General features: G+C 52.2%; 1 protein-coding gene across 1 annotated transcript in view; it reads left to right on the top strand.

Moving 5' to 3' along the window:
- ITGA1 (integrin subunit alpha 1) overlaps positions 1-18,169 on the top strand; it is a 141,135-nt gene that overhangs the window by 70,475 nt on the left and 52,491 nt on the right. The window contains exons 4-7 of the mRNA XM_090276123.1: positions 751-839; positions 946-1,057; positions 1,645-1,772; positions 16,930-17,078. Coding sequence (XP_090132249.1) covers positions 751-839; positions 946-1,057; positions 1,645-1,772; positions 16,930-17,078 — 478 coding nt within the window. The remainder of the gene's footprint in view (positions 1-750; positions 840-945; positions 1,058-1,644; positions 1,773-16,929; positions 17,079-18,169) is intronic.

Below are 18,169 nucleotides of genomic sequence, written 5' to 3'. Positions count from 1 at the left end.
TTTGCTACTTTCAAGAATGTGCACACTCTGCTAAGCAGGGTTTAGAAGCTTTTGCTTTTCCTGTCGATCATTTTTTTTTTAAATGTGAATAAGTAGAACGTCTTGCCAGCTCTGCCAGGTGGCATGCTTCAGGACCCAGCATTCCTATTGGGAATGTCAAAAAGTAGTCCTTTTTCTGTCTTTTTCCTTTTTAATACACAGTTCCTGGTCACTGCTCTAATCTTGCTCTAATTTTCTTTGTAACCCTCGTGATGTCTCCATGATGTTAAAGTTAATGGTCAAAAAATTGTATTTGAGTTTTCGTTTCTGGTCTTCTATCCATTTTGCTTCTTCTTGCCAGAGTCATATTTCATCATTGGTCACTTATAATATGTTGAGGTAATATGTAAGAAAAGTGTGTTAAGTTCACATCCTATCTACAATATCATGAGACTAAGAGTTTTATTTGTTTTAATTAGCAAAAATGTGTGAAAGACAATCGCAGCATCTCGTTGCCCTGATAGTTCTGCATTCTTTTACGGTTCGGCAGAACTGTTGTGTTCGGGACGATGACCCAGGCAGAGGTCCTGGGGCATCCGCCATGTCTTCAGCCTCAGCATGTCCATTAAATCCCTGAATCACGCTCTGAAGACTGTTCAGTTGAACGAGAAGAAGAGGGTGCTGGGACGTGAGCAAGGCAGATGCAGCGTCCTGGTGAGGAGGCGACTGCACTCTGTCTTCCGCCCTCATGTCATCTTCTCCTCCTTTCAGTCAACACCTCAATTCCCAACGTCACAGAAGTGAAGGAGAACATGACGTTCGGGGCCACGTTGGTCACCAACCCCAGCGGAGGGTTTCTGGTAAGAAAGCAAAGGGTCTCGATGCCTACTGAAAAGTCTTTGTCGAATCCGTGACGTAACTTTTAATCTTATGGTTTTTTGTTGTTGTTTTTTTAATGTGTGAAAGGCCTGCGGGCCCCTGTACGCCTACAGATGTGGCCATCAGCATTACACGACAGGCATCTGTTCGGACGTCAGCCCCACTTTCCAAGTCGTGAACTCCATCGCCCCGGTGCAAGGTACAGGTTTTATTCCGTGTCCTCCCACGGTGCGCGCGTCCGCAGTGGGCGAGGCGCGTGTGGTCGGGGGCATACCAGAAACTCACGCTCTGCGCTCAGCGACCAGCATTACCGGTTAGGGTAACAGTTCGCTTTGCCGGTGTCTAACCAGCCTCACCGCTGTGTTTGGAACTGGTGTTAGTGTAAATAACCCTCACACTGTCCTGTTTCAACATCAGAGCTGAAGCTGTCACGTTGTTCGTGTTGGAAGCGCGAGGCCCTAGCTGGCCAGCAACCTCACCTGACATACGGGGAGGGTGGGGACGGTTGTATAGAATTCGTACCGAGAGCGCTCCAAGGCCAGCTCCCCAACGTCACTGGGAATTAGGCAGAGATGAGTTTTCCGTGACAAGGAGTCCGAACCCGAATGCAAGGGGTATCCCTATTGCTCTAAAACTGTTGTTTCTGGTTGTAAGGGCACCGTGTCCGCTTTGGCAAGCACCCGTGGACATTTTAGAACAGGCTTCTTGCGGCCGAGAAAGCCCTCCCTGTACCCCCACAAGGACGGCCCCCCGTGCCAACGTGCGGGGTCGGCCCCCCTTCCGCAGAGTGCAGCACGCAGCTGGACATCGTCATCGTGCTGGACGGTTCCAACAGCATCTACCCCTGGGCGAGCGTGACCGAGTTCCTGAACAACCTTCTGGAGAGGATGGATATCGGCCCCAAACAGACCCAGGTGGGCGCCTCTGGGGTTGGGCTTCCGCTTCCTAGAAGCTGACATGTGGACGTTTTAAACAAAACAAGATATTCTGAGAATCAGTACATTCGTAACGCTAACATTGAGGGTGCGTGGTGTGTTGCATAACCCCGTTCTGACTCCTGACAAGAAGGGTCACTGCTGGCAGGCCACGTAATTCTCTAGGCAGGAAATACTGTGACAAGCTGCCATTCTGATTGCTCTGGGAAAATGTCCCCGATGGCTCTCTGTAAAATCATCTTTGAATTCTTTTTTTTTTATTGCATTTTTAATCTTCGTTATATTTTTCCCATTACCAGTTAGTCCCCTTCTGCCCCCTTGCCCCAGCCGTCACCACACTGTTGCCCGCGTGAATTCTTAATCATAAAATAAGTGTGGCCACCATGGTGATGGCAGAGCAGGGCCTCAGAATTGTGGAGACCAATGTGACATCCCCAAGCCTGCCCCGTTATAACCTCCTCTCTCACGTTGTACAAGTAAAGTAGGGACTGACCACAGGGTGTCGTTAACGTCTGTCTTGCCCGGATTTAATCATTTCTTCTCTTAAGCAAACAGCATGTGCTCCATACTCCAGCTGCAGTAAGTCCAATAGATCTCTTTGGTCTTTTTTTTCACCCCATGGTCTCTTTCTAAACACGACCCCTTTTTTGCTACTAAAGGAAGTGGAGCTTCTCATGTGCCTCTTCCACTTTAGACGCCGAGTTTGAGTTTAATCTACTTTTTATTCGACATATATGGCCACATGGCCTGAACATAGAGAACACACAGGGGTACCAGGCAAATTAAATGTCAAAGCGACATCAGGGCCTTGTGCGCAGGGATTAGCACTAGACTCAGGTCGGCATCACTGTGACCTGGTTTGGGGACCGCGGGACGGCGGGGAGGGGCCCTCCCGCTCTCTGACAGCCCCGCTGTTTGAGACGCGTCAGAGGTCCTGGAAAAGCAGTCTGGCCCACCCGTGTTCACCACACCCACGTCAACACTGGGATGTAAGCACCCATGTATATACACACCTGTGTGCATGTAAATGCATGTGCGTATATAGAAACATGTACAGTGCATATACCGTATGTACCTGTGTCGTGTATTCATATAAATAGATCTAAACATACATAGTTTTCGGAAGTCATGGTGGTTGAAGGTTGCAGGTTAGCCTCAGCCCTGAAATGTCACAGGGCCATGTCCCCAGGCTGCATGGTCTCTCTAGACAGCGGGGTGAGGCAGGGGTGTGTGTCCCTCACAGGAAGACAGAGGCCTTGACATCAGCGTGACATCATCCACAGAATACGGACTTTCTCTCACCACGGTGTGCGCGTTTTCCCGGAGGCCAGTTTCTCCTCCACGGTTCGTTTTCCCCAGTGAGTCCCCAGAGGCTTGGAGAAGCTGGTCTGTCTCTTCCTGCTCCGGGGTGACAGGTGGCCGGCGGCCTTTCAGGGGCCACTTCAGAGTTGCGACTTGCTCCTCCTCTTGGTCCTCACGGATCTCCTTTTTCCCTCCTGAGGACCTCTGTCCCATCCGGGGTCCTCCTCCCCACCCCTGCTCCCCTCGGTCCGTGGGACTTCTGGGGCCATGCAGTTGAGCCAGGAGAAATCTCAGGGGTCATTCGGACAGGGGTCTCAGTCTCTGGAGGGGACCTGTTCACGGTTCCTCGCTGCCGACCGCAGACCAGGGCACATGGCTCCCTGACGGCAGCCCCGCGTCCCTTCCTCTCTGAGAGCTCTGCTCCTGGGGGAGGGTCTGCACCGGCCCCGACAGCCCGGAAGTGCGGGGCTCCAGTCACGCCCACCCTGCCAGCCGAGAGCCGCAGGTGCTCCGTCCTCTGCATGGATGTCTGACATCTGGCGGGGGGACCTTGACTCTGCCCCCTGTCCCCACGTCCCCGTGACGTGGTCTCCTCCCCACCCCCACTCTGTCCACCCCATCCTCCCTTCCCAGCCCATCCTTCCTTTCCAGAGCTCATCACAGTCTTGGGACATTTTTAGATGTCTGGTGTTTTATTGGCATAGGAACCTTTGATTTTCCCCTTAAACCCATTTCTGCATTTTACTGTAAAAATGAATGTAGGTTCAGCTCTTTGTGGAAATTAGTGCAGCTGGGACGTGGGACATTGCTACACAGCCTCAGGAGAAAAATTGGCGAGACGTGGGGCTCCCGTCCCCACGCCGGCGGGGACCTGGGAGGGCGGCCCAGCAGAGGGCAGGAGTCAGGAACGACCGGCTGCTTATGCGCCCGACCGGGCCTGCTGCGATTGCCATGCTTGTGACCGTGAGAACCACGAATAATGACCTTACGTTTCTGTACTGAGACTCCGAGGGCAGCTGTTCTCTGCCCCCCGCCCGGAGGGAGCTGCCCGCAGGGTGGGCTCCGAGGAGCCCTGTCTTTCTCAGAGGGAACAAGGACTTTATTCAGAGGAATCCGGGGTAGCCCGGGGTCGGGTGCCACCCACGAAGGGGAAGCACGTGGCCTCACTGCAACATGAGGCCCACAGTTAGGCCTCGCGTCCCCAGTGCGAGAGGAAGATTTTGGATGCAGCTCTGTGCGCAGCGACCTGTGGCGTCTGCATGTTCCCCCAGGGGAGCTGCCCCGTCAGGAGCCGGGAGCCGCGCCAGGTGCCTGAGTGCGTGTCGCGTTCTGCGTGCGCTCGTCCTTGTGGGGTCCGGCCGCCCCCTCCGCCCGTTCCCTCGGGGCCTTTCCCGAGGGTTTGCCACGCACAGACGGGCTCTGTGCCAGGCACCTCCAGCTGCGGCTCAGGTTCCTGCGTCGGGGTCCCAGCGGTGCGGGGACCGTCCCCAGACCGCAGGACAGGGTTCGCTGAGGGTGGCCGATGGAGCCATCCCCCTAGTGTTGAGCAGGTTACAGGTGGAGAAACATTGGGCCAAGCGTTATTTGTACCCGTGTGTCTGTGGGTGTGTGTGTGGGTGTGTGTGTGTGTGTGTGTGTGTGTGTGTGTGCTGTCCACCCAAACGGCAGGCACCTCGGGAGCGAAGACTCCGCGTCGCCCTCTGTCCTGTCGGTGGCCTGCCCGGGCGCTGCTGTGACACAGCAGGCGCTCAGGGACTGTCTGGGCATTAAGTGTGCCGGTTGTCAGGGCATGTCTTTGTGTTTTTCTCTGACCGGTGGACATTTAATGAGACCTCTTTCTATAACTGGCATTTTCATATTCTTCTAAGTAGGCACTTTATAGTTTCGGTTTTAGTGTTTATATTTCACTATTTTCTAATCTTTCTATTTTGGCTTAGGTTGTATTAATGACAAATCTCATAAATAATTCTCTAAACAGAAGAGATTAGAATGACATATTTATGAGGCCACTGCCTTTGCTAACCTGTGTTTAATAGAGTTTTAAGCATAACCATTGCATCTTTAAAGTTGAGCCTTCCTTCAGTGGATTCAGAAAAGAAACTCATTCACAGAAAACTTGGAAAGATGCTTCCTCTTCAAAGAAGCGTGTGCTGAAAAGTGTGCTTGTCTTTCACGGTGTCTTACAGTAATGCTCTCCAAAAGCACAGACAATTTCTTTTAACTATTTTATTTTTCTGCCTGGCTACTAACATAACTTAAGTCAGAGAGAGAGAGAGTGTGTGTGTGTGTGTGTGTGTGTGTATGTGTGTGTGTGTGCGCACTGTTTTCAGTTAAAGCACCAATTCGTCCCTAGGTTGGCAGCGTGGTGTCCGGGGTTCCTCCTCCCTGGAACCCCCACCCCCAGACAGACCCAGGGAAGACTCTTGGTTCCTTGCTCGTATCCAGGGTATAAAGGCCTTAAGGATGGAGTTGATAGGATTAGCAAGGGGATTTCTCTGCAGAAGGAGCCAGTGGGAAAGGCGTCCGTGGGATGGTGCAGTGAGCTGCACCTGCGTCCCCAGAGCTGGGACACGCAACTCCCAGGGCCTGACTCCTGCCTGAACTGCCTCCCTTTTGGGCCGCTCAAAGCAGGGGCGGCTGTGCTGGCGCCACCTGCACCCCCAGCGTTCGTCAGTGTGGACCAGCTGTGTTCCCACGGGTCGTCACAGGCCATAGGAGGTCCTGTTCCGAGGTGTCGCTTCCCACCGGTGAGGCAAAAGCAGAGAGAGCCGGATCCCTGGGGACTGCAGGAGCGAAGTGCGGTCCCTCGGGCAGGGGTGCAGGTGAGGGGGATCCCCAAGAAACCCACGGGAAAGTTGCCAACGCCTGTTAGCACGTGCCCTGCATAGGAGCGGGCCTGTCAGGTAGGATGTCCTGGACCTTTGTTGTTGTTCCCTACCTCTGTCCCCGCACGGGGCAGAAACGGTGGTCAGCATTCTCCGGGGAGAAGAGCCCCCCTTTCTTGATGACAGTCCCCTCACCGCCTGTAGGGGGAGACGTGGTGATAAACCGGCCCTAATCGTCCGTCTTGTTAGTTTTGTATTAATTTAGGCGGCACCACACGAAACTGTTGCTGTCTGGTCACTTCTGACCCATATGTACAGCGGGTTCACGTGCTACAGCTTGAATTAAGGTGTAAGGCTTTTAAATTAACAGATATTTTAAAACTAAGAATAAGAACAGTCTTAAGACATTTATCTTGCCATCCAGGGATCGCAGAACGACTTTACCCTCAATAAGTTTCAGAGGGACAATTGGCCCAAATAAAATTGCGTTGTGATGACAGTGGCCCCCCTCATCCACGGGGGGCACGCTACAAGACCCCCAGGAGATGCCTGGAACCGCAGGCAGCACCCAGATGTGTATAGGCTGGTTTTCCTATCCATGCCTGCCTAGGGTAAGGCTTAACTTATAAACTAGGCTCAGGAAGAAACGCACAGCAATGCTGAAGTAGAGCAGGTGTAACGATACACTGTAGCGGAAGTCGTGGGAACGATACACTGTGACGGAAGTCACGGGAACGATACACTATGACGGAAGTCACAGGAACGATACACTGTGACGGAAGTCACAGGAACGATACACTGTGACGGAAGTCGTGGGAACGATACACTGTGACGGAAGTCGTGGGAACGGTACACTGTGACGGAAGTCACGGGAACGCTACACTGTGACGGAAGTCACGGGAACGATACACTGTGACGGAAGTCGTGGGAACGATACACTGTAGCAGAAGTCGTGGGAACGATACACTGTGATGGAAGTCGTGGGAACGATACACTGTAGCGGAAGTCGTGGGAACGATACACTGTGACGGAAGTCACGGGAACGATACACTATGACAGAAGTCACGGGAACGATACACTGTGACGGAAGTCGTGGGAACGATACACTGTAGCAGAAGTTGTGGGAACGATACACTGTGACGGAAGTCACGGGAACGATACACTGTGACGGAAGTCGTGGGAACGATACACTGTAGCGGAAGTCGTGGGAATGATACACTGTGACGGAAGTCACGGGATACACTGTAGCGGAAGTCGTGGGAACGATACACTGTGACGGAAGTCACGGGAACGATACACTATGACAGAAGTCACGGGAACGATACACTGTGACGGAAGTCACGGGAACGATACACTGTGACGGAAGTCGTGGGAACGATACACTGTAGCAGAAGTCGTGGGAACGATACACTGTGACGGAAGTCACGGGAACGATACACTGTGACGGAAGTCGTGGGAACGATACACTGTAGCGGAAGTCGTGGGAATGATACACTGTGACGGAAGTCACGGGAACGATACACTGTGACGGAAGTCGTGGGAACGATACACTGTAACAGAAGTCGTGGGAACGATACACTGTGACGGAAGTCGTGGGAACGGTACACTGTAGCAGAAGTCATGGGAACGATACACTGTAACATAAGTCACGGGAACGATACACTGTGACAGAAGTCACGGGAACGATACACTGTGACGGAAGTCGTGGGAACGGTACACTGTGACGGAAGTCGTGGGAACGATACACTGTGACGGAAGTCGTGGGAACGATACACTGTAGCAGAAGTCGTGGGAACGATACACTGTGACGGAAGTCATGGGAACGATACACTGTAACAGAAGTCACGGGAACGATACACTGTGACGGAAGTCGGAACGGTACACTGTGACGGAAGTCGTGGGAACGATACACTGTAACAGAAGTCGTGGGAACGATACACTGTGACGGAAGTCGTGGGAACGGTACACTGTAGCAGAAGTCATGGGAACGATACACTGTAACATAAGTCACGGGAACGATACACTGTGACGGAAGTCACGGGAACGATACACTGTGACGGAAGTCACGGGAACGGTACACTGTGACGGAAGTCACGGGAACGGTACACTGTGACGGAAGTCGTGGGAACGGTACACTGTGACGGAAGTCGTGGGAACGGTACACTGTAGCAGAAGTCGTGGGAACGATACACTGTGACGGAAGTCATGGGAACGATACACTGTAACAGAAGTCACGGGAACGATACACTGTGACGGAAGTCGGAACGGTACACTGTGACGGAAGTCGTGGGAACGATACACTGTAACAGAAGTCGTGGGAACGATACACTGTGACAGAAGTCGTGGGAACGATACACTGTAGCAGAAGTCGTGGGAACGATACACTGTGACGGAAGTCGTGGGAACGGTACACTGTGACGGAAGTCGTGGGAACGATACACTGTAGCAGAAGTCGTGGGAACGATACACTGTGATGGAAGTCATGGGAACGATACACTGTGACGGAAGTCACGGGAACGATACACTGTGACGGAAGTCACAGGAACGATACACTGTGACGGAAGTCGTGGGAACGGTACACTGTAGCAGAAGTCGTGGGAACGATACACTGTGATGGAAGTCACAGGAACGATACACTGTGACGGAAGTCGTGGGAACGGTACACTGTAGCAGAAGTCGTGGGAACGATACACTGTGATGGAAGTCATGGGAACGATACACTGTGACGGAAGTCATGGGAACGATACACTGTAGCAGAAGTCGTGGGAATGATACACTGTGACGGAAGTCGTGGGAACGGTACACTGTGACGGAAGTCGTGGGGCTGTGGTCTCACTCCACACACCCCCAGGCCCTGAGCTCGCCGTTCTCGGGCAGGGGCCCTCTGCGGCTGGTCTGTGGCACGTCTGAGTCCCCGGCCGCACTGCCCCTGTGCCCTGGGGTCATTATTAAGTAACAATAAGGGCGACCTGAACGCAGTGAGATGGGGAGACAGTGCGCCTGGTCACCGAGACGGGTACTGAGTGATCATGGACGGGGAGCGTCTACGGTGTGCGCACTCTGGACAGGGGGTGACTCGCATCCTGGGTGGGCTGGCGCGGGACGTGGGGCAAGGATTTTCTCACATCACTCAGAACAGCACGCAGTGTAAAGTCATGACTTGTTTCCGAAATGTTACTTCTCCTGTTTCCAGACCCCCATTGACCCCGGGTGACAGACCCCTGACCGCAAAACCACGGCTGAGGGGGCTGCCGTCCGTTTCAGGAGTTCGTGTTTGTCATGCTGACGACCCTTCCCCACTTGGTGCAGAGGGTGTGGCTTGGGGGTGGGGGTGGCCTCTGCTCTGCCGTCGGGGACCTGCTGTGGAGTCCCTGTGGGAATCGAAAGGTCGCCCCGAAGCCATGAAACGCCCCTGGAAGCAACTGTCCCCTCCACAGAGAAAGCAGAGGAAGGGAAGGCCGGCAGGGGAGCGAGGCAGGACAGCAGGCAGGCGCACGGAAGGGCGGGCATGGACGTGTCCACAGGACAGGAGGGGCCCGTTGCGGGGTGCAGCCCAAGGGACAGAGCCGTAAATTCCGGACCCAGCAGTGTCCCCTCCCCGTCTGCTCTCCGTGGTGTCAGGGACTGTGGTCAACCGTGGTCCGGAAATATTACATGGAAAATTCCAGAAATAAACAATTCATAAATCTTGGAGGGCGAGCTGTTCTGAGTCCTGTGATAAAATCTGCGCCCGTCCTGCTCCGTCCCAGCTGGGACGTGAATCATCCACTTGTCTGCGTCTCGCACCGAGACGTTTTGGGAGAGACCACGTTCACAGAACTTTTATTACAGCCCATGGTTTCGTTGGTTCTATTTTATTAGCAGTTGTGATTGTTGATCTCATACTGTGCATAGTTTATAAATTAAGTTTTATCATGGCTGTGTATAGGAAAAAACAATGTATAGGGCTTGGCACTCCACGATACCCACTGGTTCAGAGTCCATTGGGGGCCTTGGAATGTGACCCCCATGCATCAGGGGTCTTGCTGCAGCTGCTCCAAGTCCCTTCCATCTTTCCGCGGGGTCCCATGGAGACTTTTGCAAACGTAGTCAAGGAATTTTTGTAAACCAATTTTTTACAGAGTACAGGCTATAAAATTGTCTTTAAAAAATAAAACACCTGTAAAAGCAAAGCTGAAACACTCTGAGCTTGCTGTGAAAGGCAGGGCGGTGTGAGCATTATGGAGGCTTGTTGATCCTCGATACCTAAACAGAACGTTCCTTTTAGTAATAATGAGAATGATGTAAATATGCCAAATACGAGTGCATTGCCCTAAATAAAACAGTGAAGTGTCGGGCTTGATATAAAAGTGAAATATACTAATGGAACAATGTCTAGATTGTTCCCATCCAGAGGGTAGCATAGCATTAAACCAGACAAAATGAAGGAGAGAAATTAATTAAATTTTAGGAATATTATTTATCTTTCTTTTCGCTGCACATTTGACGGCCGTCTCCCAGAAGCCGTCATTGCAGTTCGGTCTGAAAGCCACGCGGCCATGTTATCGTTCCTGAAAGCGGTTGTCGGGGAGGTCCATCTTGTCACTCACTGGCCCCCTGCCCTCCACGAGCCCCTACCCCCGTGCGTCACTGGCCTGCGTTACCTTCTCAAGGGCAAGTTCCGATCTCATGATAAAGATCTGCTATCCTTGCCTGCTGGTTAATATCCGATCCCTCCAGGGGACTAGAAGGCATCTGTCACCTGGTGCCAGTCAGTCCCACTGCCTCCTGCCTCCTTCGTGCCCACCTCTCCCTGCTGTCTGCCCCCTCCCTCCGCCCCCTGCCCTCCTTGAAACACCTTGGTTGGTGCTCAGGTGACCGCCTGTGCCCTTCTCTGTCCCAGGCCCTACGTGCTTTGGGAACATCTTAGACTCAGCCCCAGTGTCTCTTTCTGCCACTTGCCATGATTATTCCACCCGCCCTTCCCACGCAAAGCTCCCCCTGCCCCCGCTGGTTCCCACAGTATTTGCACGCCCATCACGAATTGCCCTCATCACTGTGTCACTTCCTGCCCCCAGATGGGCTGCACGAGCGAACCCCGCGACGGCGGCTGGCGCCTCTGTCCTCTCACTGTGGGGTGCAGCTCGGCCTCGCGTGCTGCCTGCCACGTAGGAGGCACGCCACTGACGCTGGGAAAATCCAATCCCTGCAGGTCTTCCTTTCTCTTGTGTTAAAAATCATTAGCGTAACGACCGCCATCACGCCGTTTCATGAAGTTATTGAGCTGGAAGGCACTTGCTTGTGGGGACCCCCCAAGACGCCCCTTGACATTTCAGGCGCTTCTGCTCAGGTGTTCACTCGTCAGCCCCATTCACCTGTGGTCCTGACGTCTCCCCAAGTCTTGTCCCCTCTCAGAAAGCGACCTGCCTTTGGGGCCTGGATCCACGTTGCTGCACGTCTTCCTTCCAGCAGGAGGCCCGCTAACGCGCCCCGTTCCCAGGACCTGTGCTGGTAGCCTGTCGAGTTTCTTTGTCTTTCTGAGGACTCAGTTTATATGCCTGGGCACCAGCCCCATCTGTGCCCTCGTCCATGGTCACAGAGGTTACGCCTGGTGTCAGCCAAGAGCCCCAGAATGGTCTGCGCAGACAGTTAGCTTGGATGGCAGGCCTGTCTTAGAGCCACACTCACGCCGGCACCCGAGTCCCTTCGAAGCGTGCGGTGAGGCAGGCCCGTTGCATCCTGGTTTTGGTGAAAGGAAATATGACTTGGCCAGGCACAAGCCTGGAGCTCTTGCCGGGTTAACAATCGTCATGGTTCTACCCCGTCTTTACGCCCCTAGAGAAGCCACTGGCTTGGTAAAGGGAGATGCTGGAGGAACTTAGTGCTTGCTGGGCACGGAAATGCTCTGAGGGCGTGACTCTGACTCTGATCCAGCAGCAGAAGGTCATGGTCTAGTGCTCGGTGAGTGGACGGTCCCCTCCCTTCCTAACTCTCAGCTACGTATAGCTTACAAACATTCTCTCCTCACCCTCCCTTGTCGTTCCGTTGTGACTTTTGATCCCTGACAGAAAAACAGAAAAGCCTTCCTCCTGGTGATCGCTCACAAGGTCCTCTTCCATCTCTATCCCCCAGAAATGAAGGTGTTTAGGAGATTAATTCAGTTTAATTCAGCAGATACTTACGGACCATTTTATTGATTTAAGGGTATGCTAGGTGTCATGGGCAGTATAAAAAAAAAAACCACTAAAACTTTGTTCTCGATTCCCAGAAAACTTCCCACTTAGACATGAGGTCAAGTCTTATCCTTGGGTAACTGCACTGCATGACACTGAATGAAAAGCATAATTAATTAATCTTTACAAGTAGGTCACTCTTAATATTGTAAAGCAGTGCTTTCCAAACTATGTTGTGTGTGGTGCGGAATAGGTCCCTCCCACACACACACAAATATTCTGTTAAATAAGAATAAAATGTATCTTCCATTTCATGATTCACAATGCGTGTTCTGTACTGAGCAGTCTGAGAACACTTTCAGAAGAATCTGCCTCTGATCTGGGGCAGAGCAGTTGGGATCTATTCCTGCTCTTCTGCACCATTTCAAAGCTGTGGCATATTTTACTTAATGTAAATATCAGAGGGGGGAAAAGAGGCAGAGAACAGAAGGAAGCTCCCTCTGTGAAGACGTGTGTTTGACTCTGTGTTCCTGGTGTCTTCCGGGATCATTCGCCCACAGAACTCTTTTCAAACACACCTAGTAACGTACAAAAGATGCTGTACTCCTGGGCAGAGGGGGGAGGGCATATCAGTTCGGGGGTCAGCCGAGGAAGGGTTATACACCTTACGTTCACGCGGAAGGTTCTGTCGGGTGATACAGACCTCTTGTTCATACAGCAGAACGCCCCGCCTGCTTCGTGGTCTAGCCTGGATCAGCCCTGAAGTCTCCCTGGCCCTCGGTTGTAATTATTTATATACTTGGTTTTTGTTCTACTAATCAGGAAGTTCAAATGCATCTCCCAGGTAAATGTCTCCGTTTCGTTTGTCTCTGAAAAGTCACTGTTCCTTCTCCTTGTGCCTGTCACCTCCTTTGAATCCGTTGCTCCTGGATATTCGCCTCCTCTCCCACTGATGTCATCAGCTACTCTTCCCATTTGCCCTTAAAAAACAAAAGCCCCATGTAACCCAGTCACTTCTCTCAGCTGCCACCCTGGCTTCCATCAGCCAAATGCTAGAACCTCTCGGCCTCCCTGACTCCTCGCAGCCCCCGACTCGGGCCCCCTGTGGGATGCTTTTCTTCATTTCTGTAATGACTTAAATTCCTCATCATCCTGACAGTTTCCAGGCTCGAGACTGCTTTGATTTCTCCTCGTCTGCTTAGAGCCCTCTCTCTGTTCCTTCTCTGGGCCTTCCCTCCGCGGACTTTCCAGTGAGAGACGGTGGGTGTGTCTGTGGTCCCCTGTCCTCCTTCCTCCTCCCAATGTGCGTCCACCACGGGGCTCACCTTGGATCTTTTTACTTAATTCTCACACTGATTGATTCCGTGGCACACGCACATCCACACGTGATGCTCATACGAATCTATTTCACGTGCCTCAAATTATGCACGAAGCCGGGACTGAGGCTGTTTGTATCGAATTGGGTTTCACCAATAGTCAGCAAAGCCTTATGTCTGTTCGTTTTATCCTGTGACCATTGTCCTCTGACAAAATTAACCAATGGGCCCTTTTCTGGGGAAGACACCGCAGGCCTTACTCTGTCCGGTTCCTACAGTCGGGTGTCAGCCAGGGACCGGCACCAAATGTCATTGTCCTGAGATGTGAGCTTCCACGGCCCACTCCTCACCTTTCCCACGCTGCTGTGTGTCTCTTTCTGCTTATCATTCTTCCCTTGCTCTCTCATGTCCTCCTTGCTGATGTGAAATGTCACAGTCATGTGGTAAGAATGCGTGAAGGTCAGCTGTGAGCTAAGCGAAGCAGTGGGGAGAGATAAGAGAACCAAAAGCTATTCACAGCCCCTGCTCTTTGCCTCTTTGGTTCTTACGGTGCAGTTGGGTGATAAAGTCTGCGTGTAACACGCGTGGGAAGAATGCGGCACCCACAGGGGCAGGACAGGCAGGTCTGCTTCAAGCTCAGACAGGAGGAAGATCGGCACGGGCTACAGTGGCGTCTGCGTGGTGCGCGTTCTGCAGAGGAAGTGCAGTGAGGACCTTACCGAGTGGGCGGAATCCTGCTGCGTGGGCGGGGTTAGGGAGGGCGTTTGGTGGAGAGAGAGTTCCCCATGAAGGTGAGGGCGGATAGAGAAGGAGGCCCCAGCTACTGAGTGACTGAGAGTCAGGGAAGAACACTGAATTTCAACCAGTGGGCCCAGTATTGCACGGGACAGCATGAAGTGTGATCTATTTTCTAGTTAGAATAAAGTTTTTCTTTAAAAGTACAGTATCTTTCATAGTCATTGGTGTAGACGATGGAGAGGTATTAGCGATTTTCGAACGATGGAGTTACATGATAAAAGCAGAATTTCAAGGCAGTGAATCTACCATTGCCAAGTAGAGGGATTCAGGGAGCGTGGCCAGGGAGGGAGAGCGCTCCGCGGTGGGGAGACCAGCCGCTGCCGTGGTCCAAGGTCAAGGCAGTGACGTCCAGCTCGGACTACAAGGGAAAGGCGGGGACAGAGATAGCCAGCCGCTGCCTGAGGGCCGGTTCCCTAGAAGCAAACCCTGGAGAAGGTGCCTAGTGATGGCGACTTGATGCGGAAGTGCCTCTACGAGAAAACAGTAAGGGGTCTGGGGCCGCCGCACAGGTGGCAACAGGGGACAAGACAGTGTGGTTGCAGGTAAAGCCCAGGCTCGGCCTGGTCGGGAAGGGGTGCTGGGCATCGCCAGGAGGTGGGGCCGGGGCCGAGGAGGGGGAAACTTCCGGCCATTCCTGTCTGTTTGAACCTCTGAGGCAGAGCAGCTCTAGCAGCCCAAGGACGTTCATCTGGAAACAGTCTCGGGGAGACATGGTAGGAGCAAAGTCTGGAGAAGGGTGAGGGAAAGGGCCGTTGTAACTTCCCCTTCATCTTAATATTTATAAAAAGGAAGCTTCTGGAAGTGAGATGAGTGTTGGATGGATGGATGGTGACTGGGCAGGTGGACAGATAACAGGCAGATGAGATGAGATGTAATCACTGGCCACTGACTTATCAAGGGGTTACATTTTTTTTGCTATTCCTGGTGTGAAGATAATTTGTCCAGATAATCTAATAATCCATGGCAGGTTCTAGAAGATACAGAAAGTGTTGGCAGTGGAAACATATGGTGCAAGGCAGGCTTGCTGAGTTGGCGTGACTCCCGCCTCTTCACACGTGACCTGCCCGCGTGTGTCACACTGGCTTTTTCCCGAGGAGGTGACAGCTTAGGACGAGCATTTCACTGGACTCAGTGCGTGAGAACGAAGTCGTAGCACTATAGGGCGTGCTCGCTTTGAAGTTCATGGACCTGACTTTAAAGGGAGGCCGGGCTACCGGTGGTGGGGTGTGTGTCTAGAACATTGGGCCTCCGGAGCATGCTCAACCAGGTGAGTTAATGGAGGGAAAACAAGGTTAAAGGAGTTAAGCATCTGCAAGGGAATGATTATGGTGACGGACCCTGGCTTCTGGGTTGGGTTATAAAAAACGGTAGGAGCTGCAGATAAACCGGAAGTCTTGGCATGGTCAAGGAATGGAAGAGACATGCCAGGTAAATAAGCTGAAGTTCATGGTCAGAGAGGAGAACACTTGAAATTGAGATTGAGGTGCAGCAGTTTTTCCAGATGACAAGGTCAGTGACCCGACCTTGGGAGTGGTTAACACAGGTGAGCCGGAGGAAGAGACCACGGGAGCCAAGGAAGTCGAGGAAAGGAGACACCAGACTGCTCAGGAGACTCACTCAGGCAGTAGGAAGTCCAAGAGCAATGACAAGAATGACCGTTTTCAAGGCTCTAACCTCCTGCTTGATCAAAGAAAAACCAAGGGAAATAGAAACAAAACCAGCTCTGTGCAGTGTCCCGGATGGGTGGGTCATTAACTTCCACAGCAGCCTGTATTTACCTCGGTGCCCGAATGAGGCACAATGATTATCTAAGTAACAAAACCCTTTCACTTTTGTTCACACTGAACATTTATATACACAAAGACAGCGTTAACCCTGCATGATTCCCCTTAACGATAACGGTTTATTACTCCACATCAGCCTTGAAAGGAGGGTGTGAAAAAGGAGTAAGAAAAACGGGCATCTCTGGGGCGGCGAGAGGACTATGGATCAAGGGAAATCGTTTGACTCTCTGGCGGCTCTGCCTGTGTTATCCAATCTGTGGGGAAGGGGAAAGAAAGGAGGAGGCAGTAGGAGAAGGAAGCCAGGACAAGAAAAGGGGGTGGGAGGAGGGCTGATCTGAGTGAGACGAAGCCACAGCCGAGCCCCATGGAGCGGGCAGCGGGGGCATGCCCTCCCTGCTAGCCCTGCCCGCTCAGCCTGCCTCCTCTGGCTCCGCCCTGCCCACACCCCCGGTCCAGGCTCGCTGCCCGTGGGCCCCACCCTGCCCCTCAGCCACCACCAGGGCAGGCCTCTGCCCACCGAGCACCGATTAAGGTCTCCAGGCAATATCACCTCTGCGAGTCCTTCGCCGAGCCCCCATTTTAAATTAGGGCCCTACATTGTGCATGCTGATAACAGCGTTCCCACGTATTTGAACACTCCTGTGTTCGAGCTCTGTCTTCCGGTTTAGAAGCTCTGTGGAAACAGAGGCAGAGACTGTCCCTGGGGTCCGCCTGCCGCGGCCACAGCGTCAGGATAAACCAGTCCTTCGAGTAGTTTAGTAATAGCCCTTGTTCTTCAGGCTACGACTGTCCACAAGCGGCATCATTGCTGTCCGACCAGAAGGGTTGGGGCTCTCACAGACTTGTAAACTCATCTGAAAGGTTCAAATGGATCACGTCTGATCTATGTGTTTAAACCGATCAAGATTGAAACTGGGCGTATTGCTAGATCAATAACTCACAGTGGCTTGGTGTTTCAGGTTGGAATTGTACAGTACGGAGAAAACGTGACCCACGAGTTCAACCTCAACACCTACTCATCCACGGAAGAAGTGCTTGTCGCTGCCAATAAAATAGTCCAGAGAGGCGGCCGCCAGACTAGGACAGCCCTTGGAATCGACACAGCAAGGTACCTGTTTAAAAAGTTGACCAAAGTCAAAGTCTGCACAGAAACAACGGTTCACAATTTAGTCCTTTGCGGCGCTGATTGAACATTGACCTTGGCAGTATGGAAAGCCATCTTGTTTAAAGCTCGATTCAGCCAATTTGCTACTAGTTAAAGAATCAAGATTTTCTATAGTACAATCTCACCACTCCTCGTATCTTTCCTTTTATTCCAAGGGTTTAATTGATGGAAAATCTACCAAAAACCATGGTATTCTTCTGTACCATGTTCTTGGGTACTAAGACATGAAGTGAGTGACTGTCTTTCCCCTTCATTCTTTGTTTTCAGCTACTGGGATTCTTGATCTTTAAAAAAAATGGTCCGTCCACTGCTACTCAATATATATTTATATTCTCGTATGTCTTATTATGACTTTACTGTACCTGATCTGGGGTTCTGGAAGCTCTCAGACAGGAGCGTTTAAAAGGCCAAATGCAATCTTGCCTTATTTGAAATAATTCTTGGTGTAAAGACTGCAGGGAGTAGAAAGGGTTTCATTTGTAAGGCTCACTCTTCTTTCTTACTCTCTCCCAGTCCCCCCGAGTCCCCCCCAGTCCCCTCCCTCCCTCCCTCCCCTTAGCCGGCCCCTCCCTGCGGAGCACACCATCCACCCTGTGGCTGAATGCCCTGCAGGAGCCCGCAGAACCCCGTCTTCTCTGGCGGTGCTGAGCCTTTTCTCCTCTGCATTCTCTCCCATCCCATTCAACTCTTACCTCTCGCTGCGCGCCCCCTTGGCCGCTGTTAGAGCCCGTGAGCTTCGGAACAAAAACTCATGGTACCCAGGTCGCTGCGAGTCTAGGAAGTGGTCTGACGGCTGTGCAGGGTCCTTCTGCAGAGCGGCTCAGTGTGTGGGCGCTCACCTGACCCTCGAGCTAACCGTCCCTCCTGGGCCTTCACCCTCCTGACAGGATCAGCATTGTAAGGGGATTAAAAGAGGCAATGTGGGTCCTCCAAAGAATGGGTTGGATATTCAGAATTTTTAAATTTCATGTGCAGCTTCAGACTCATAAATGTTAGAAAAGCATGTGCTTCTAGTTAGATGGGGCCCGAGAGAA

Source organism: Furipterus horrens, unplaced genomic scaffold, assembly GCF_987537825.1.
Source record: "Furipterus horrens unplaced genomic scaffold, mFurHor1.1.pri manual_scaffold_5, whole genome shotgun sequence".
NCBI lineage: Eukaryota > Metazoa > Chordata > Mammalia > Chiroptera > Furipteridae > Furipterus > Furipterus horrens.
This window is presented reverse-complemented; position numbering and strand designations above follow the sequence as displayed.